Source organism: Panthera leo, chromosome A1 (assembly GCF_018350215.1).
Source record: "Panthera leo isolate Ple1 chromosome A1, P.leo_Ple1_pat1.1, whole genome shotgun sequence".
Lineage (NCBI taxonomy): Eukaryota > Metazoa > Chordata > Mammalia > Carnivora > Felidae > Panthera > Panthera leo.
In genome coordinates, this window is record NC_056679.1 from 233,030,583 (window position 1) to 233,053,406 (window position 22,824).

The following is a 22,824-nucleotide window of genomic DNA, read 5'->3' on the forward strand; positions in this document are numbered from 1 at the left end:
TAGATTCACTCACATGGTCTAGACCAATGGTGTCCGAAATAGTTAATTACTATGGGCACAAAGTAAAAACATTTTTCATGTCGGAGAAGACAAACGAGTTACTTATGGGAAGAAGCAGGAAGAACAAGGTGATTCCCACACGATGGATTTTGGGTGGGAAGCAGACTAATCCTTCTTCAGTTCTTTCTTCAGTTCCACTTAATTCATCTGTCTCCCAACGCTGTTCTGCCCACAGTGGTCTAAGCTTGGGATCTGGACAACTGAGGCTTCCCACACTCAGTGGAGGCAGTGCGGGCTTCAGTATTTATTCCTGGAGAGCCTTGGGAAAGCCCCCACAAATGTTGCAGGCCATTTCATCACATGACTAGTATATACCATGGCCAAACACGTGACTGCTTGACTTGGTGCTTTCCCACTGAAAGCCCCATTTACTCTGGGGCAAGGAGACGGAACATCAACCATAATTCCTGTCCTGTTTAGACTGAAAATGTGTGGAGGAGGGGGTAAAGTCACTCGACCAAAATAGGCAATCAAAAAACCCAATAAGCTAAAATCTTTCAATCCTACAAACAACAAGCAAGAGCTTTTACCATTTGGAAGAATATTCTGGCTTCTACCAAAGGCATTATGAGAGCATATTATGGCACTGGTATAAAAAATTAACTCTATACCTCACATTTTTAGCTGGTATTTGTCACCATAACATTATTCTATGTAAGTAAATTTTCTCTAAAATTATGATGAAAACATACACTATGGTTATAAACTGAAATTAAATTAATAGAACTGAGCATTTTTTACTAGATCCAGTAATTTTGGGCTAGACTTTTATATTAATTGTGGTCTGGTTTTAAAAACTACTTTCTCCCTGACACCCTGAGTTTAGCCACACTGTTTGCCAGAAATTATTCATATAAAAGTATTTGAATCACTACATTGTATACCTGAAACTAACATTACACTGTATGTTAACTAACCAGAGTATTTTATTAAATTTTTTATTAAAAATTTTTTAACGTTTATTTATCATTGAGAGAGAGAGACAGGATGACAGAACACGAGCAGGGGAGGGGCAGAGAGAGAGGGAGACACAGAATCCGAAACAGGCTCCAGGCTCCGAGCTGTCAGCACAGAGCCTGATGCGGGGCTCGAACCCACGAACCGTGAGATCATGACCTGAGCCGAAGTGAGACACTTAGCCAACTGAGCTACCCAGGAACCCCTAACTAGCCAGAATTTAAATCAAAACTTAAAAAAAAAAAAGAAAATTTTTGTCACGTGATAAGAGCACAGACTTAAGCTCAGAGCAGATATTTAAATGAAAAAAAAAAGTCACTTTTGAAACCACCCAAACCATCCCTGCCCATAGATATCTATCTTCGTGTTGCTCTCAGCTAAGGCTGGTGGTAACAATACACTTGGAGAAGTCTTACTCTGGACCCAGTTACTCAGACACCAATAACTGAGTCTCTGAGCACTTACATTTAAATGCACAGTAATGTGTTTAATCCCAGTAGAGAGAAAAACAGAAACAGTTGTGAGCATTCTAACTCGAGAGTATTATAACAGTTAAAAAGGGTCCTACTGAGCATTACACTTACTTTATGGCTTCACACATATCCAGTCCCATTTTCACACAATTCTTGGCATGGTTCGGGAGAGATATGGGGAGTCCGGACACGCAGTAGTAGCAGTCTCCCAAAATTTTTATTCTCATGCACTCATTCTCCTGGAAGAAGAGATCACAGAATTGCACTCAGAGCTTACATCTGGTTTAGACTTTCCGAATATCATCAGGTGCTATTTCTACTGACACGGCGTGGCCGTCACCAGGGTTTGTGGGGACAGAAATGACCAGCGGTTGGGTTTCCCTTCATCACCCAACAAGAATGAGCCACCCCATGGCCATTTGCTGAAGCAGGAAGACGAAGGAAAAGGGGAAGGAAAGGAAAGCAGAGAGAATGCTCTGGAATGATTTACACTTAACAGCAGCAGAAGAGTATAATAAGATCATTCTCTTCAGTCCAAACATCCCAAATACTGATGGTGAAGTGAAATATTCCCAGGAAAGTAAATGATGACTGGAACTTGACTGGAATTACAATCGCACGTCATTTCCTACTATACTCATGGTTTTTATTTTATTTTATTTTATTTTATTTTATTTTATTTTATTTTATTATTTTATTTTATTTTTAAATTTGTAATGTTTATTTTTGAGAGGGAGAGAGAGAGAGAGGCAGAAAGAGAGGGAGACACAGAATTTGAAGCAGGCTCCAGGCTCTGAGTTAGCACAGAGCGTATTGCGGGGCTCGAACCCACAAACTGTGACATCATGCCCTGAGCCGAAGTCAGACAGTTAGCCAACTGAGCCACCCAGGTGCCCTTTATTTATTTGAAAACTGAAGTAGATTCTTACCTGCAGAATATAGCTTCTGATAAACATCTCCACAATACAAAAAGTTACCATCCAACATGGCCAAGTAATTTCAAATGTAATTCTGACCTCAGGTTAAACTTTTGATACAAGGTTGGACTCGTTATTTTTCATGCCTCAGTTGTTTTCATATTATGATATTGAGATTAACTTCATTCATATGCATTAATCCTACATGCATTTCTAACTTTTCTAGTTACTTTACAGACTCACCACTAAGGAAAAGAGAAAAGGAAAGAAAAAAGAAGCAAAAACCGAAAGATACGCCAAACACAGTTTTTTTTTTCTTTCGTAACACTAACACAGGCTTACATATAAACTGAACAAATCTGAAATAATAAAAACGAACATAACATTTTCTTGTTCTCAAGTAGGTGTTAGGTTTCTTGAAGATTCTTCGTATTTCTTTCCCTGTCTGATAGAGAGTGCACAAGTTAGGGCATATTTTCATACTTTTCTATGGAGCTTGGTAATTTCTGATTACAAATATCATTAAGTAATAAAAAGGCAAGCAATTATGTATTAATAGGGCTTCTGTCTCATATTCCTAAATACGTATCCTGAATCTTGAAAACACCAAGTTTAATAAAAGTGAATTCTTGGCATCCTTATCAAAGATCAGTTGACTGCACATTCAGTTGACTACATATATATATACATATATATATGTATGTATATATATATATATATATATATATGATATAACTTATCTTTGATAAGTTTAATCAAATATGTTTGTTTGTTTATTTATTTCTGGGCTCTTGATTCTCTTCCATTGGGCTGCATATCTTTTTTAAATGACTTATTTATTTATTTATTTATTTATTTATTTATTTAATTTTTTTTTTTTTGGAGAGAGAGACAGAGCATAAGCAGGGGAGGGGCAGAGAGAGAGGGAGACACAGAATCCAAAGCAGGCTCCAGGCTCTGAGCTGCCAGCACAGAGCCCGATGCGGGGGCTCGAACCCACGAAGCGTGAGATCATGACCTGAGCTGAAGTCAGATGCTCAACCGACTGAGCCACCCAGGCCCCCCTGTATGTCTGTTTTTAATGCCAGTATCCTACTGCTTGGATTCTGTATCTTCACAATACATTTTGAAAACACGAAATGTGATGCCTCCAGCTTTGTTCTTCTTGCTTAAAAGTGCTTTGGCTCTTTGGGGTCTTTTGTGGTTCGATATGAATTTTAGATTGTTTTCCTGTTTCTGTAAGAGACGCCCCTGGGATTTTTATAGGAATTGCGTTGAATCTGGAGATGCTGTGGGTAGGAAGGACGTTTTAGCAACATTAGTTCTTCCAACCCTTGAACTTGAAATGTTATTCTATTTATCTGTCATTTTAGATTTCTTTTTTCCTCCATGTTTTATAGTTTTCAGCTTACAGGTCATCCACCAGCTTGGCTAAGTTTATTCCTACGTATTTTATTCTTTTTGATGCGAATGTAAACGGGACTATTTTCTTCATTTCCTTCTCAGACACTTCACTATCAGCATAAAGGAATGGAACTCATTTTTGTACACTGATTTTGTATCCTGCAACTTTACCAAACTCGTCTATAAGCTCTAACAGATTTTGTGGACATTTAAGGGTTTCCTGTACACAAGGTCATACAATGGAAACAGATAATTTTACTTCTTCCTTTCTGATTTGGGTACCTTTTATTTCTTTTTCTTGCCTAATTGGTCTGGCCAGGACTTCCGGTACTATGGTGAACAGAAGTGGTGACAGCAGACATCCTTGCCATGTTCCCAATCTTGGAAGAAAAGCTATCAGTTCTCCTCCATTGAGTATAAAGTTAGCCACAGGCTTTCATACGTGGCTTTATTGTGTTGAGGTGAGTTTCTTCTATACGTTATTAGTTAAGAGGTTTTTTTAAAAAATGTTTATTTATTTAGTTTGAGAGAAGGAGAACATGCATGAGTTGGGGAGGGACTGAGAGAGAGAGGGAGAGAATCCCAAGCAGGCTCCACACTTATCAGTGCAGAGCCTGATGCGTGGCTCAATCTCACCAACCACGATAGCATGTCCTGAGCTGAAGTCAAGAGTCAGACGCTTATCCCGACCGAGCCACCCAGGTGCCTCTAGTTAAGTTTTTATCATGAGAGGGTGTTTAATTTTATCAAGAGCATTTTCTGCATCTATTGAGATGATCATGTAATTTTTATCCTTCATTCTGTTAACGTGGTCTATCGTGCTGATTGATTTGTGTGTTGAACCATCCTTGCATCCCAAGAATAAATCCAAATTAGTCGTTGTGTCTGGTCCTTTTCAGGTGCCTTTTAACTCAGTTTGCTAAGTGAAATAAGCCTGACTTTATTTAGGATATCCAGAGGGTAGATAGGGCATGATCTCACTTGCATGAGGGATCTAGGACAGTCAAGTTCACAAAAGTAGAGAGGAGAAAGGTGGTTGCCGGGCCGAGGGGAAGGAGAAAATAGGGTGGTGTCAGTCATAGGGTACGCAGTTTTTGTCAATTTTTTTTTCCATTTATTCATTTTTGAGAGAAAGAGACAGCACACAAGCGGGGTAGGGGCAGAGAGAGAGGGAGACCCAGAATCCGAAGCAGGCTCCAGGCTCCGAGCTGTCAGCCCGGAGCCCGACGCGGGGCTCGAACCCACAGACCGCGAGATCATGACCTGAGCCGAAGTCAGACGCCCAACCGACCGAGCCACCCAGGCGCCCAGGGTACAGGTTTTGTTACATAAGATGAGTAAGTGCTAGGGATCTACTGTATAGCATAGTGTCTATAGTTAACGATACTGGGCTGTAAACTTAAACCTGTGCTAAGAAGGCAGAACTTACGTTAAGTGTTTTAAGCACATCATCATCGATCAGAAATAAGGAGGGCAAAAGGAGACTTTTGTATGTGGTGGGGTTGTGAATGGCATAGACTGTGGTGATGGTTTCACAGGTGTATGCTTATCCCCAGGCTCATTACATGTCACATATTAAATATGTATAGTTTTTGGTAGTGTGTCAATTATACGTCAAGAAAGTGGTTAAAATGTTTTAAAAAGTAACAGTCAATGACCCATGATTTGGAGTTCCTTAGTTCAGTTATGTGCTTTATGTAGAATTCACTCAGTTGATTGAGCCATTTGCTTACGATGCTGGCCACCTCCAAGTTATTTAACCACGAGGCATGAACTGGTACCCAAAACATGCTCCCTCTGTGACCAACAGTGGATGGACCAAGCCATCCTAGGCTGTACCCTGGTATTGCCTGGACATTCCTTTGTTAAAATCATCAGAGAGGAACAGGAAGTCACAGTAAGTACTTCTGTTATGAGCAATGAGCTTTGTCTTCCCTAAATTCGTATGTTGAAGTTCTAACACCTGGTACCTCTGAACTTGACCTCATTACAGATAAAACTAATTAAGAGGAGGCATTACAGGAGTTGGGTGGGCCACTAATCCACTATGATTGGTGTCCTTATAAAAAGGGGAGATACTGACACTGAGACTTGCACAGAGGAAGAACGCCATGTTAACACTGGAGTAATGTTATCACCCACCCAGACTGGCATGTTTCTTCCTAATGTGACAAAAGTGATCTTTTATGAATTCAAACTTTTAAGACATTGTTTATGTTTTTAAACAATCTTCTAAAAAATGAGCATCCAGGGGCGCCTGGGTGGCTTGGCTGGTTAAGCGTCCGACTTTGGCTCAGGTCATGATCTCATGGATTCGAGCCCCGCATTGCGCTCTGTGCGGACAGCTCGGGGCCTGGAGCCTGCTTGGGATTCTGTGTCTCCCTCTCTCTCTGCCCCTCCCCTGCTTGTGCTGTGTCTCTCTCTGAAAAAGGAGTAAACATAAAAAAGTTTATAAAACAAAAAAAAAAAGTATCCAAAAAAGCTCAACTTTTTCCTTTGGTTTGGTAAAGGAAGAAAGCAGTGCTACACTCTGATTTTTTAAAGTCCCCAGGGAGATCCACCATGGCCAGGCAGGCAGCATAAGGCATCTCCTGGGGAGCCTGACCCAGGAGTGACTCTGTGAACATCAACACGCCACATTTATTCCAAAGAAGCTTGGGTGGAATGTTCTGTACGGTTTAAAAGTGAGGTGAATCTTGCAGCGGACTAAATTTGGGACCAATTCTGTCTTCCCTCTATAAATAATTCATTTCAATAAGCATAATGAAGTCTTTTTTGCTGGAAACAATTCCAAGAGAGAATGAGGCTGACCAGTAATGTGTTATGAGATGGGAGTAAAGGGCTAGCAAGGAAGAAAAAAGTGTTCATCGCTCTTCCCACAAGGAACCCTAATGGTTCCAGCAGATACGCGAGTTGTAGTGTGGATTTCAGATTACCTGCCGCCATTTCCTCTCGGTGAAATTTCCCATCCACGAGCAAATGAATGGCAAATAGTGAACTTACATTTCTGTTCAAGGGGCGCACGGGTTAATGGATATGAGTGAAACAACAGCAAATAAAGGGCTTAGGTGGAAAATAGGCATCCTATTTATTCTAGGGGTTCTTCCAGAGTGCTGGCTACATGAATTACCACTGGACGGGTTACAACTGGATGAGAGGCAATCACGTTTCCAACTCCTGACATCGAAATGCCTAAAAAGAGAAGCCTAGAACAGCACCGGGCAGAGGGATGTGCATCTTAAATCTTACCATCTTGAACACATTTACTATATGTGTGTTGAGTTCTGTATAAGCAGAAGTTTTAAATATAGATGCAAACCTGCTAATTCTGTGCTACAACGTTTCTCATCCCCAAGAAAGGGCCGAGGCTCATCAGGGCCCAATGGCAAGTATACCCAATGAATGTATATAAGCACCATTCCTAAATAGTGCTTTACGCAAAAGCCAAAGGTTGACAAGGGACCAGAGAGAAAGTGAGCCAAGATTTTATAAAGCCTCCAGGTGGAAGGGACTCACTAACACTCACCTTTGCAATTTGATCGAACTTTCCAAAGAGCTCGTTCAGCATGTGGACCAGTTCTCCTGGCGAGCAGTCACTGGCCAACCGGGTGAAGCCAACGATGTCTGCGTACAGGATACTGTGGGAGGAAGGGGGGCAGCGTGTGCAGGTTCATACTTGTTAAGAAGTAATGATACTTTTGTCCATTAAAACAGCATATAGCTTTATTTAACATCTACATTTATATTTTACAAGAAAAACGGCATCTCCCCAGATAGGAAATTCATACACATTTTGCCAAACTTTCCCATTAAAAATGTTTTCTTTGATGCTGAGTTTTTATAACTAAAATGGGAGAAGAAAAAGTCACATGGCACACTTTGTCCATTCTAGTCCATTCGGACTGATCACCTTTATTCCTTCATGGCCAGTCCCACCCTCCCTCCCTGGTTCACGAGGTGTTCGCCCTGAGAGTTCATTACACTGGCCTGATTCAGATTATCAATGGAGTATGCTTCTGTTTGCTTGTAAAATTCCAGTCTAAAATTCCTGCTGGCAGTTTGAGATTCAGGATTGGGGAAGCAACGGATAGCCGCGACCCTCATATCTATAAATTCCTCTCCTCCTCATTATTATTAACATTATTATCATCATCATTAGGGAGTAAAGAGCTAGTATGTATTAACAGAGAAGAAACATTTTGTTGAATGAATGGCTGAAGCAGAACTAAAAGTTAACTGATCTTTACTGTGGACAAAACGAACAATTCTCATTTAAAAAAATTAAAAAACCCTCCGGTATCACCCGGACCCTCTGTAATATCCACATATCATGTCTGCCTCTTTGCTTATGTCTGGCCCGTCCAGGATGAAAAAGCCATACGTTTTCATATTTCTTATGAAAATAATTTGTACTCCGTGCCATTTATGTACGCTTTTACATTTTTTTTAAGTTTTATTTATTTAAGTTACTTAAGCGTCCCGACTATCCTTTATAAATTTAAATGGAATCCAACACTGCAAACGTGTCCCAGACAATCTCTGAAGGCACCTCCTCAAGCTGCTTCGCCGACCCTTGGCCTCCACAGTGTGGTAGTCAGCTTCCAAGATGGCGCCAGCGAGCCTCACTTCCTGGTACTTACATTCTTGTACTGTCCCTCCCACACACAGGGACTCGCATAGGGGTGACCTGCGTCATCAAAAGGATGCTGCAGAAATTCGAGAAATGGCTTCCAAAGGCTAGAACATAAAAGAATTGCAGTTTCCCCCTGACTCTCTCTTGGATCCCTTGCCCTGGGGAAGTGAGCTTTCGTGTTGTAAGAGCGCTCAAGCAACCTATGAACAGGCCCAGGGATGAGGAAATGAGGCCTCCAGCCAACAGTTGGGATCAACTGCAAATTATCTGAGGGGCCACCTCAGAGGCAGATCCCCCCCGCCCCCAGCAGCCTGCCCAACGGCAGGCCTGAATCCTCACAAAAGAGTGTAAGGCAGAACCACCGGGCTAAGTTGCTCTCAAAGTCTGACAAACAGAAACTGTGAGATGGTGTCTATTGATGTTTTACACCACGAGGTCTGGGGGATACTCTGTTACATAGAAACTGCCAACTAAGACAGCATGGGAGCTTCATCAACGGCCTGAGGTTGGTGGCATGGCCACTCATTTTTACAGGTCTCTCTGTTCCTGGATTGTATCACAGGTACTTAAAGATGTTCTGGGACCCTGTTTAGACACAGCTGCATTTATCTTCACATGTTTTAAATACTCCATGTGTGACTTAGAAGTATTTCCTGAGATAGGAGAGACATTGCTGATTTTTGGACAGCTAAGTCTGGAAAGGGCAATTTCTAGTGTTAATACACCTTGTTAGATAGTGTGAGAATGTTTTTTCCTTTAATTCTTTAGGTGAAACACTTAAAAACCTGAAGGCAGGCCAGTGTTTTAAATAATCTTACTCCTTAACATGTGTGAATGTTCTTGAAATACACCTATTTTTTTTAATCTCTCAAAATGCTAAGGACTTAAAAATTTTTTTTTTTTTTACCTCTGATTCTTCATTTATCCAATGCTTCCTTAGTTCCTACCGATATGTAACTTTTTTCTGTGATTCCCGTCCCCAGATGCATTTCTCATCATACACTTAGCTCTGTGCATGCTTGGGCCACGTTCAACACTAGCTCTACACACCTATCCTAAATTCTGAGGTCAAACTGAGATTTGTCTTAGCTGTGTGTTTCAATTACAGTTAAGTATGTTTCTTAATAATGAACTTCAAAAATCATTGACTTGAGGCAACTAGACTGGAAGCCAGCATCATGCACCAGAAAGGGTCTGGGCTTGAGAGCAAAAGGCAATTCGTCAATGCCCAGCAAATTGTAGATGTGTCTGTGGTTGTTGTTCTTGAACTATTGAACAGGGTTGGTGATAACATGAAGGTGGAATGAATGAATGAGAACAGATGCACGAGGTACTTATGGAGATAACCTGGTGAGAATAAAAAGCATCACTGCAATATAGTTGAATGGATGTAAGGACAAAGCCCAAAGGCTTTTTGTATGAGGAACGGGGGCGAGGGGAGTCAGAGAGGAGTGAGGGACCGGGCACCCATGTCTGGAAGGGTTGTGTCCTGCAGTTGGGAGATGGGAAGCATGGGAGGAAACCCCCTCCCCATGCTGAAGTGAGAGCCTGCACTGCTCCTCTCTGAAGCTAGGGGAGAAGGAGGCCTCTCACGGTTCTCCTTCTGGACCTCAATCCTATGCCGGTATCATGCTGGTTTTCCAAGTACTGTGATTTCAGGAATGGCTCCCTGGGAAGAGACGGGACAGACTATGGGAGACTTGGAAAGCAGGAACTTTCACCATCAATGAATTAAGGTGCCTATCAGTCCCCTGTGATACTGGTCACTGGTTGGTCACACCCCAGAAGCCCATCATTCCTGATGGACAGGAAATGCTAGCTTCACTGAGGCCCTGACCCTGCCAAGCTCATCTTGAGGAATCGGTTCTTATGTCAAGAGCCCACTGACCCTACCTTCTCTCTTCAATCTGCTGAGTGTGCTGGGCTCCGGGGATGCCATGAGATCTGACCATGAGCTTCCTAGAATAAGCACTCCAGAAACCACCTCTCTCTCTTGGGAAGGAAGGTCAGCCATAGGAAGCAGGGCCATGATGGACAACACAATCTAATACCATGAAGAAGATTCTATTTTCTTCTCTTCATGTGAAGAACCCAAGAGGCAGCAGAAGGGTGGGTGGAATCGTGTTAACAGTTTCAGCAGAGATAGGACTTGGGAAGACACGAGCTCCCAGGTGAAAATGTCCCCCGTCTGGTGAATGGCTCCCCAGACTCGCTGAGGAGCGGGGACAGAGGGACATACATACCTCACATTGGTATGTCGCTTGACATACAGGTTGTGAAAGTTGTTTGTGTTTTCCATTTGGCCGGCTTTGGGGCCCTGCAGCCTCTGGATGATCTCAGCTTTCATCTCCATGGCTATGTGAGCCGGCAACAGAGACAGCAGGAGACGCTCCTGAAACGAGGCGTGGGAGAAAGACCGAGAGATTTCAAATCATTAAGGTAACATCCCAGCGATATTGGAAATCACCGCCGATCTGCAGTGGGGCCAATCTGAGGACTCTGTCCAACAAGTTACCATATGGAGTGTAGAAATACATGTTGAAAAAAAATCAAAATTTCTAAGGTCAGAGTGTGCTATATTATTTATTGAGTTCTGAGTATGTGTTCTTCAGAGTGGGGAATAAAGGAAGGCAAAGTTATTTCCCCCAAGGGTATTATTTATCTACTTTGATTTTAAAGTAGTAAAGCAGAAATGATATAAAAATGCCAGAAACCAACGGTCAGCCTGAGATAGAACACACTCATTTTCGCCTGCCTGTTCATTTGAGAGACAAAGTACAACCTTTATTGCATTTCAGAAAGTCAACAAATACTCCACATTTCCTAAATGAGATAGTCAAATATTTTCAAATATCTCATTTCCTCTGTGATGACCATCCAATCCCCTTTAGCGATTCTAAACTATCATAAAGATGGATTCAGAAATAGCATCTGTAAAATGTCATGTACAAGAGACTACAGGGGGAGGAGCACACAGAAATGATCAAGTAGGAGCCTTTCTTGTGTTTTTGGTCTTTAAGTACAGTAAACAATAGCATATAATATTACACTTATTTGAAAATGTACTTATTGTAGTTAGAGTGGCATTTTTTCCCCACTCTCTTCAAGGAAAATATGCAATATTTTTGGAAGAAAGTACCAGAGAAGAGCATTCTTTGAACGTTTATGCTCATCCTTAATAATTTTAAACATTAATTTATAATAGAAAATGCCACACTCTTTACGTATTGTGCATTTGGCAACTGATATTTGGTGTTGGTTTAAAAAACATTTGTTGAATGAAATCTTTTCTCTATCTTGCACAGTTTCTGTCTCTTGTTTCTTTCTTAATTTTTTTTTTCCTTTGGACAAAGTGGTGAAAAAATAGTGGGGGAGGGCAGGGGAAGCTGGGCTTTGCTCCCAGGTTTACAGGGTTGGTGTCCCTCTCTGGGCCATCCCCCAGGGCACATCATTTTGGTGGCTGCTGGGAACATCCACCGAAGGAGCAGAGGAAAGGCCAGGAGTACATCCTGATGCACATGAGAAGACCCCCACTATAGCCCGCCCCCAGCCTGCTCCAGTTAAAAACAGGTGCAAAGCCAGAAGGAGGCCGAGTGGGCACCTATGGTGGGGATCTCAGTGCCTGGTAGAGTGCTTCACCAGACACTGGCATAACTGAGTGCTGCTCATTTGTTCAGCCATTCATCAATTTATTCACCCATTCAGAAAACATCCATCATTGCCTATTAAGTGCCAGACCCCATGGTAAGCACTAATGGTAGACGCAAAGAAGACGGAGTCAACATCCGTGATATCATGTTGTTCATACTCCAGCAGGGAGCCCACCCACAGTACCCTTGCCATCAGATGAGGCCAGAGGAACAGGCTGGTGTTCGAAGGAAGCCGCATGGCTGAGATCTGGGAAACAGAAGGGAAACGAATAGTCCAGGAGGACCCGCTATTCATGTGAAAAAAATGAGTCAAAACACCACCCCTATCTGATTAGTGTTACCAATCTCCTTGCAAAAAGAGGCAGTTAGGTAGAGGGCAAAGTGCTAACAGCTGTCATAACCTACGTGCTGGCCCTGACATGCCAAAGAGAATTTTATTGGTACTTAAGAGATTAAGAAGGCACCTTTTATTTAATAATTATGTTCTTACTTTTGTTAAATTCTTCTTGATGATTCCATTTAAATTCATAAAATGGAGAAATCAAAAGTTTTTAATAAGCTAAATGTCCATATATACATCTGGGAAAATATAAATTAATATTAATTGTGCAAAATAATGAGGATAATGTCTCGGGTCATCTAAAATGTAACAGGAATGAAATCCACAATGGCATTAACACTAAAAGTGAAATGGCAGTAGTGGAGTTAACATGTTCTGAGGTCCTAGGATTGTATGGGAAGTGGCACAGGTAGCAGTTTATACTAGACGACAGTAAGTGAAGAATGGATGCGAGTTCCACATTAGCCACAAACAGTGAAAGAATGTATGACTAATAGGCTAACAGTAAAAATGAGAAAGGAATTTTTATTTATTCAAAATAAGTCATAATGAAGAGTCAAAGAAAACTTAAAACAGGTGAAACAAGCAGAAAATAAGTCATAAAATGGTCTGTTATATCAGAAATTACATTAAATGTAAACGAACTAGCTTTTCCCGCCATCTTGGAACCTGCTGGGAACAGGACTCCTGAAGTGACAAATATGTCTGGAAGGCTCTGATCCAAAGCCATTTTTGCTGGCTGTAAGTGGGGTCTCCAGAACCAGAGGGGGCACCCTGATCTTCTTAAAATTGAAGGTGTTTGTGCTCGAAATGAAATTCAGTCTAGGCAAGAGATGTGCTGATATGTACAAAGCAAAGAACAACACAGTGACTCCTGGTGGCAAACTGAACAAAAGCAGAGAAACCTGGGGAAAAGTAACTCATGCTCATGGAAACACTGGCACGGTTCGTGCCAAATTCCGGAGCAACCTTCCTGCTAAAGCCATTGGTCACAGAATCCGTGTGATGCTGTACCCTCCAAGGATTTAAACGAACTGAAAAGTAAATAAAGAAAGGTGTAGATTTGTTCTCTTATAAAAAGAAATATAAATGAACTAAATATTCCAATTACTTGACTAATACTGTCCAGACTGGATTTAAAAAAAAAAAAAAAGGCAAAATGTAATTCTAACTATTCCAGTAGTACACCTTAAATATAAGAATGCAGAAATTCAGAAAATAAGAAAATATACAAAAAAAGATAAATCAGGAAAACCTTAATGAAAAGAAAGCTGGTATAACTTAATATCAAAATGATAGACTTCATAGATACTTCAGTCTTTGGGGAAAGGATGGAGAAGTCCACATACATTTTAGAGAAAAAAAAAATTTTTTTTGAGAGAGGAAGTAATAGTGTTTGCTGTGGACACTGGAGATACATGCTTGAGAGTGGTTCCTCCCACTCACAGAGACTGGTGACATAAAGGTAAGTGAAGGGAGACCTTGTATGTTGCTTTATTGCTCAATTCTTAGAAGAATTCCTGGAAAGGAGTATTTGCTCTGTAGTTATTTGTTGAATGAATGAATGACCTGCCATGCATTTTATCTGGGATACATCAAAGAAAAATCTAATTTTGAAGCTTCTGTTCACTGTCAGTGATGACCGTGGTGGGGACCTGGGGACCTGGGGACCTAGGTAGGCAGTGCTCATATTAAAGACTTTCTTGATCACAAAAATTTTTCCCAGGCCCAGGCAAAGTCGAGATCACTGATGCTCACACAAAGGAAACCTTAACTATTCTGCAAAAGAAGGTAGTGATTGCTTTGGGTTCTCCTGTCTGGTAGACTATCACACTGTGGTTATGGGCCCAGGGAATGGAGGGAAGGACTGGACAGGTCATGTAGGGTGAGGAGGGACCCCAGTTTCGTAAGAACAGGCTGCACCCAAGGAAAAAGAGCACATTCCAAGTGCCCCCGTGTTGGGAAATGGCTGAGCACTGATAACCACTTGAAACTACATTCTGATATGATTCCTATCCTAAGCTCAAATTCCCTGTTACTCCCCAACTTTCCCTAAGGATCTAACAATACAGCAGCATCATGTTAGTTTAAAGTGAAGAAATTCTGGACCTAAGCAAAATGTTGCAAGAGCAGAAACCATGTCTGACTGCGTGAGACATCTCAGTGGGCAGCCAGGGGCCAGGATAAACAACACCAGAGGGTTGCAAAATGTTGAATTCAATAAAGGAATTTAAAAAAGCAAGTAATATTTTGGTTGAGTAAAGAAACAGGTAGCCCCAGAGAAAAAGGAGCCATTTGGAGCTCAGAAGCCCAAGCAACTACTAATGACATGAAAATAGATACTCACAAAGGAGTCATTATGTTAAAAATCTATGTCAACAAATAGGAGAAGGCCAGTGAGGGACACGTGAAATGGCCATCAGAAATAATCAAGAGGCCTGTTTGCTCATACTCTACAGACATGAACAGAGCAGCCCTGGGTGGAAGCAAAGGGAGGCATGTTGTTCCAAGATGCCATCAAATCTCTGTCATGATCACAGCAAGCAGACACAGACTGTACATTTGTCAACTTCTAAAACAGTAGGAAGGAATGTTAGCTTGTACAATATAACAGATTGTAAATCGGGGCACCTGGGTGGCTCAGTCGGTTAAGCATCCAACTCTTGATCTCAGCTCAGGTCATGACGTCAAGGTTCGTGAGTTTAAGCCCCACGTCGGGCTCTGCACTGACAGCACGCAGCCTGCTTGGGATTCTGTCTCTCCTTCTCTCTGCCTCTCCTCTGCTATGCTCTTTCTCTCAAAATAAGTAAATAAACTCAAAAACAATTTTAACAGATTATAAATCTGGACCTAGGCTATCTTTTATGAAATCCCAGTGGAATCTGTGTGTCCACAGACATGTCTGGAGATTTGCTTAATTACATTAGAACCAAGTGTGTATTCTTTGTGATGGGTGATGGGGGACTTGAAGGCTATGAAAAAACAAAAGTTACCACCTCAGGGGCACCTGGGTGGCTCCGTCGGTTGGGCGGCTGACTTCGGTTCAGGTCATGATCTCACGGCTTGTGAGCTCGAGCCCTGCGTCGGGCTCTGTGCTGACAGCTCGGAGCCTGGAGCCTGCTTCGGGTTCTGAGTCTCCCTCTCTCTCTTCCCCTCCCCTGCTCGCACTCTGTCTCTGTCTCAAAAATAAATAAATGTTAAAAAAATTTTTTAAAAAAGTTACCAGGTCATAATGCTCAATTTATTGAGTTCTGCTCTACTATCTTACGACGATGGCCTGTGTGTACATGTGGATTCTGTGCGGTCTTCCATAGAATTTAAAACAATCAGTAGACCTTCTCACTGTTGATACTTGTTTCTAACCACACTTCTTAGCCAATGCTGTCCTGCCCATGTTCTACTCTGTCTTCCCTGGAGGCCATCTGCAGCCTACTGTTCCTTACATTTCTGTGTCTCAACCAATGAGGAAGTAACTGGGGGATAAGCACTCCAGCTTCCGCACCCACACCCCCCAGTGGGTGGGATGATCTGAGCATGATCCACACCTCCCTCTGAGGGTCTCCAGCAGGGTTGAGCCCCAGATGCCACCAATGCCCCCTTCCAATAGCTGACCTCCCTCCCTGGTCCACTCCCTCACTCTGCTACCTACAACCACTTCCCAAATGAATGATTATAACCAGGTCCTTGTCTTAGGGTCTGCGTGGGGGTAAACCTCACTGAGACCTTCCAAGCATCTTCTCTCATATACTCTGTAATAAGAACAGACTAAACCCCAAAGCTCACAGAGGTAAGCCTTTCCTCAAGGACAGAGTCCATGAATAAAAAAGAAGAATCCAATATAGTAATTCTCTTTCATGCCCATAGCTTCATTTAATGACCAAATGTAAATTATGATTTTTATTTTAGACTCAAATGTAGACGGATGACTGGCTTTTTATAGGTAGTTTCAAAAAATACAAGATGTGTGTGTGTGTGTGTGTGTGTGTGTGTGTGTGTATATATATATATATATATATATATATATATATAGTATAAGCCAAAATTTTCTTCTTCTTTTTATAAGTGTTCAACAATCCATGTGAATTTAGACTGGAATTAAGATTTTAGTAACAGCCAACCAGACAGATAAAAGAACCCAAGGCTTCCCCACTACCATGCAATTCTGGTACCGCCAGTGGATCGTACAACCTCTGATCAGAGCTCATGAATGGGGCCCATGCTTTGCTGTCTGCCCATGTCCTCTTGGTGATCACAGCATTGGGCACGAGTGTGAGCCTCAACTAAAAGCCTGTACTGAAATGTGTGAATCTAGATACCTTCATTTTATTTTTTATTTAAAAAATTTTTTTGTTTATTTATTTCTGAGAGAGAGACAGAGTGTGAGATAGGAGGGGCAGAGAGAGAGGGAGACACAGCATCCGAAGCAGGCTCCGGGCTCCGAGCTGTCAGCACAGAGCCCCATGTGAGGCGGGAACCCACGAACCGCGAGATCATGACCTGAGACGAAGTCGGACGCTCAACCGACTGAGCCACCCAGGCGCCCCTAGATAATTTTAAATTTATCTTTTTTTCCCTTATAAAATGCTATACTTTGAAGAAAAAAAAAAGCCCAATATTATGACACACATGATAAATTTCAACTAAATTCATAATGTGACAAGATTAATATTTTCATTAATATTTCAGCATTTTGCTCATGTAGCCACATGCCCTCCCAAATTATCTGAAAGCAACATACAAATGTAAGTGCTTAACACTGGATATAACCTAGCTACTGTCCTTCCAGGCACACTGGAGAAACTCTTGGAGGGGACATTTGGAAACTTAACTTGTCATTAGACTGACTGATGCATAGCATTGCTACTTCTCTCTCTTCCTGGTAAAGACCGTCTTAAGGGCAGAAAATGTGACTGATTCTGGCATATTCAAAGGTTATCGATAAATAACTTGGCGTTGGTATGAGGGGTCCATTTCAACACACCCTTTTTATTAAACCTCCGATTATTATTCATTAATTTTTTTCCCTATAATTTGTCCTTTGAAATGCCTCATGGAAGAGATACAGAGTTAGTAAATTTCAGTGCATTCTTGATGAAAGTTTAGGACACTCTGGGCTCCAAAGTGTTTCTAATATAATGAAACAAAGGAGATATTATACCTTTCTATTTTTATGCTCATCTGGAGATTATTTGGGTTGACAGGAAAATCCAATTTAAGCAAAGAAGGCGTGTACTTAAATTTTGAGCTAAGATATTATAATGCATGTGATGCCTTGTGCCTTCAATAAGCCATGCATGTAATAAAAATTTAAATCTGCTGAATTTTTCAAAGGGGAGAAAGACAGTGACATTCTCCTTTGGTAAACTTAAAAAAAAAACCGCTTATCTTTCAAAATTCTTACTTCTATTTTGTGCTTATTTTAAGCGCAATTCAGTTATATCAGGATGCCAAACCAATGCAATGAACAGAAGGGATATTGTTACAGACGTTTCTCCTCCCAACAAAAAGTAGCTATCAGAATGGAAATTCCAGATTCCTAAGCAGCCACTGGGTTCCCTGTGGTGCTTAGGAGACAGATGATGTCGTTCAACACTGTCCTGCAGCATGAAAGGACAACGTGCCCATTCAGGAACAAATGCTAAAAACACGGTACTTGGAAAACACCTGCCAGGGACATAAAGATATGTCAACACCTTTCCCAGTTCATATCTTCCCTTGCAGCCTGCTTCGTGTCTGCTGGTCTCAGAAAATAAGCATCTTCCCCTGACACCAACCTTGAACAACAACGGCACATCCCCCAAATTAAGGTCTAGTAACAACTACTACTGTTGCTGTTTCCTGTTATTAAGTTTAGTTTGTTTCTGTGAGGCCCTTCCTTAAAAATCCCGCGTCACGTCAATTATTCAGGATATGCTGAATACTCTTCTTGTTTTAATGGCCTCGCTTCGTCTTTGTCTTAAAAAAAAATTCAGTTACAAACATACTTAGAGAGTAGCAGCGCTCTGTAGTAGAAACAACACCAAAGTGGTTGGTTCCTGACCTTTTTCTGCCATTATCTAGAACACCTCAACCAAAGCACTCCAGCCTTTGAGTCCTAGTGTGGCGGTCTGAAACATTTATCTATTGAGCTAGGTGAGCTGACGGTCTCTGTGTCCATGTGGATTCCTAGCACTTGATGGAACCACAGGAGACCCTTTCTAGAATTTACGTCTCAGCGTTTTGGAGTTGAACAATTGGTAACACATGGAAGAAAGAACCCAAGTGCTCAAGTCCCAACATGGTGGCACAAACTGTCAGCGGGACTATGAGAAAGGAGTGACCACTTGGAATCTTGACAAAGGGGACAGGAGACGGAGCGTGTGCTGGCTCTTGAAGAGAGACTTCAACGCGGAGGAGGAGGAGAATGAAGAGACAGAAGTCCTGGTGTGGCATGTAATGGCCAGTGTTTGTGGGCACAGGGAAAGCTAGCCTGTTTATCTCACAGTCTAGGAAAACGGGACTGCTTCGTGCGAGTTAAAATCAACGCATATTCAACAAATCACCATTTCCTTTTACAAAACGGTAAGTCCTTTCATGACATACTTACACTGTTGCCTCATTTTACAAACCCTGGTCACATCCAATTTCATTTAAATTTAAACATTTTTGACCAAAAAAAAAAGGCGGGGGGGGGGCAAACTAGATATAGGTGTGGTTCACAGGGGTAGAGTGAGGGGGTATTCACTCGGGAGTCCAGACCAAATGGAACTTGTGTCTTCTGGCTTCACAGCCACCGATCACTCTTTCCACCAACTCGATCTGCGAGCTCAGTGAGGAGACTGAGAGGCTTTTAGAGTGCGCATCATTATTAACAGACGGTAGAAGAATAAATTTTCACTATCTGGTGACGACTCTCTAGTTCAAAGAAGTTAGAGAACAAAGCCAATCAAGTCCAAGTATAGACTATACTTACTGTCATGGCTGATGGCAAATTGATACTCTTAACCTTGAACTGTTTACCGTCAACTGTCAGTTCAATTCTCAAAACTAGAGCCTCTGCTGGGGAAAAAAATCACTGATAAGGTGGAAAATCTTCAATCCTTGGAGGGGAGAATATGGAGGTCCTAAAATAAGAGCCACTGCTCTCTTCCCCCGACCGGCCTGCAGGACAGGCCACAGCACACAGCACCCAGAGCAAGATGGCAGGAGGGGTCCCGTGCACCTGTCAGGCCCCTGCACCCATGAGGTCTGAGCACAACACAACTCAACACCGGCAGTGTTGAGTCACCCAAAGGAGATCTCAAAACGCAAACAGACCTCCGCACTCACACGACACAAAGTCAAAAAGTAGAATGCTCCAGAGTGGTGTTCATTCTGGTCTCATCTGCCTTTCCAAGATTATCTGCCCACAAGCAAGAAACACCCTCCGGCCTGAAACAGGTGAAGCTAGTTGTGGAAAAACACTGTAGAGATAATGGGTAAAGACCGACCAATCTCCCGGATTTTGCGGGGGAAAAAGCCCTCTGACGTACAGGTGGCCAAAAGATTTCTTCTGAGAAGGGAGGCAGAGATGCTGATAATCCCAACGACAAGAGGAGGTGACAACAAGAGATAAAAAGAAGTCGTACTGGAGTCAATGTGAGGAAAGATGACAAGGGAGGGAAACAGAATAATTTGAGGTTCAGATGCAGTCCCTCAAGGAAACCACCACAGACGACTGGATACACAACTCAGTCGTAGGCACACAGCACCGGCAGTAGAGGAAATTATTCCGGGATACGTCGGCCCTTTCCCCCCTTGCCCTACTCACTGCAGGCGTGGCCATGTGACTCGGTGTGACTGGTCAAACGTGAACAGCAGGACGTGTGCTCCTTCTAAGCGGAACTCCAAGAGCCGGCGTGGGACTCACCATGACTGTGTCTCCCTCTGCACTGGGGGCTGGCAATGTCCCGGCCATCTGTGAAGCACTGACTCTTCCCCCAGCAGACTCAGCGAGGCCAGGTGGCCGTGAGGGGCACACTGGCAGGTCCTCCGGACTTCAAAGCCCGCACTGCTGGCCAGGGCCGGAGGGGCTGGGGTGTGACCGTCAGGCTGCCTTCTACGGGGTGCGGGCACCCCACCCCGTGTGCAACGTTTCAGGTCTAATTCGCATTTCTGTTGCCGTGAGAAAAAAACAGGGATGACCCATCTGAAAGACTTTTCCTAACCGGAGGCTGACGTCGTGAGAATCGACCCATTGTCCTTGGGGGCAGGTGCCATATTCCGCACAAAGCGCTGTTGTCTATCCTCTCCTGTCAAGGTTTTCATTCTTACCGAATACGAACGCGATGGGCTGGAGTCGGCCCGCCGAGTGCTCCCATTCTGGAGGAGGCTGGCCGTGCGGCATTACACAGTGGCATCATCTGGGACAGGTACTGAAAGAAGGGCCATCGGAGTCTGTCTGCTGGGTGCCCAGCAGGCTCCTTCCCTGACAGACGTGAGTCTTCAGGTTCCCTTGGTCTGATCCCTCGGTGGCTCCGGATGCTTCTCTAACAAGCCCGGATGCTCGGATTTACGAAACAGTTAAGAGCAGGCAAGAGAGGGGCGTCTGGGTGGCTCAGTCAGTAGAGTGTCTGACTCTTGATCTCGGCTCAGGTCATGATCTCACCGTTCGTGAGTTCGAGCCCTGCGTCGGGCTCTGTGCTGACAGCTCGGAGCCTGGAGCCTGCTCCAGATCCTGTGTCTCCCTCTCTTTCTTCCCCTTTCCAACTCACACTCAGGGTGTCTCTCTCCAAAATAAATAAACATTAAAAAATTTCTTTTTTAAAAAAACGGGTCTCTAAATTCACATTTGGGGCACTGAGAATTGGAACTTCCTCCTCGTGTTCCCAGGACATCACAGAACTGCTCAACTTGAATGCGCGTGCTGTGCTCTTAATTCAAGATTCCTTCCCCACTCCACAGAGGTGTATCGGCCACCTTCCACGTGCCAGTCCCAGTTCTAAGTGATCCGTAGGCATTATCTCACTTAATTCTCCCCAAAACCTAATAAAGGAGGTATTGTTATTCCCCATTTCTACAAAGAGGAAACTGAACGGCAAACGGGTGATGGGGTCAGGACTTAAACCCACGGAGGTGCCATCAATGGTCTGAACTGTTCTTAGCCAGTTTCCTAAACTGCACCCAGAGAAGAAGGGACAATCCGTAAGCAGGCAGAAGAATAAATAACAGCTTCAGCTAGCGACAGGGAGGGGACTGATCCACGTGGCAGGGTCTCGAGTTGTGACTGATTCCCTTTTCCCTCAGTGGGGTGAAATTTCCTAACTGGGCTGAACGTGGAGTCTTAAACCCCAAAGGCTCATCAGTCTCCTACACCATCGACAGCCCTCAGCCTCTTCCCTCCCACCCACTCAGTCCAACCCCCGCCAGAGGCGTCCCCGGCGCAATGCTGGGGCACACAGCACATTGCAGCTGAGATCAAAGGTTTTCTTTGGACAGGGAGGGAACTGAGAATTCTGGAAGAAACTGCTTGACATTTCTCTTGTGGACACATGACTGAATCCCGAAACGAGCACTCACTTTTTCTGCCGTGGATGCAACCTAAGGAGCAGGAGGGGTGATCCAAGGACTCTACAGCACGGAACTCGGCACTCACATTTCTGCTTGTTTGTCTTAAAAAATACCCTGATGTCAGCCTCCAGAGGAAAGCCTCCAAGGACACAACCCTGCAGACAACACTCTTTAAATATCGTGCCCACCCTCAAACACAGATTGTCTCCTTGGGCACTGATGCATTTCATACCAAGAGATGTGCCCATCATTTCCACACGACATCAGCTTTTCAGGGAAAGAATAATAGATGAGGGAAGAGAGACGACAGAGTTGTGTACATTCTCATTCTGCTAATCAAGATATGTCCTAAGCTTCCTCCGATAAAATTTAAAGATGTGAGCAGCAATTCGTCCAGCAAAATCCTTGCCAGCAAAAAGGTGAAGGGCTGTCACATCCTAGAATTCTGTGGAAAGTAACTCAAATGAAATGACCGTGGTTCAGCCTCCAGAATAAAGATTCTTCTGGCTGCAGCTTGCTGGACGGCTAACTTGTCATATACCTGAGCTGTGGAATAATAGTTTTTATTATAACTATTAATAATAAATAATAAATAAGTAATAAGCTATTAATAATAAAAGCAGTAGTTTTTAAGCATTATCTTTGTCTTTAGAGAATGCATTCGGCATTTCCAGCAACAGACTGGGAGATTTCCTCCCAGGGACTCCCCCAACTATGGTCCACTAATAGTCCTGTCTTTCGAGAGAATCGCATCATATGTTAGCTAAAAACAGCGACTCTTGTTCGAGATCTCCTATTTACAGACACCTGAAAAAAATATGGCTTGGGGATTCCATAATTGGAGAAACCTTGAGGGGCGCCT

The 22,824-nt window shown here is 43.0% G+C and overlaps 1 protein-coding gene and 1 pseudogene across 8 annotated transcripts in view; one reads left to right on the top strand and one right to left on the bottom strand.

The window, feature by feature from the left end:
* The window catches only part of ADCY2 (adenylate cyclase 2), a 412,867-nt gene that overhangs the window by 121,262 nt on the left and 268,781 nt on the right, over positions 1-22,824 (bottom strand). For all 8 annotated transcript variants that reach the window (XR_006206545.1, XM_042953381.1, XM_042953369.1 and 5 more), the window contains exons 5-7: positions 10,688-10,836; positions 7,338-7,449; positions 1,602-1,729 (exon numbers count right to left, since the gene is read on the bottom strand). Coding sequence is in view for 7 of the 8 variants with exons in the window: in XM_042953381.1 (XP_042809315.1) it covers positions 1,602-1,729; positions 7,338-7,449; positions 10,688-10,836 (389 nt within the window). In the remaining variant the exon portion in view is untranslated. The remainder of the gene's footprint in view (positions 1-1,601; positions 1,730-7,337; positions 7,450-10,687; positions 10,837-22,824) is intronic.
* LOC122228396 lies at positions 13,136-13,463 on the top strand (annotated as a pseudogene).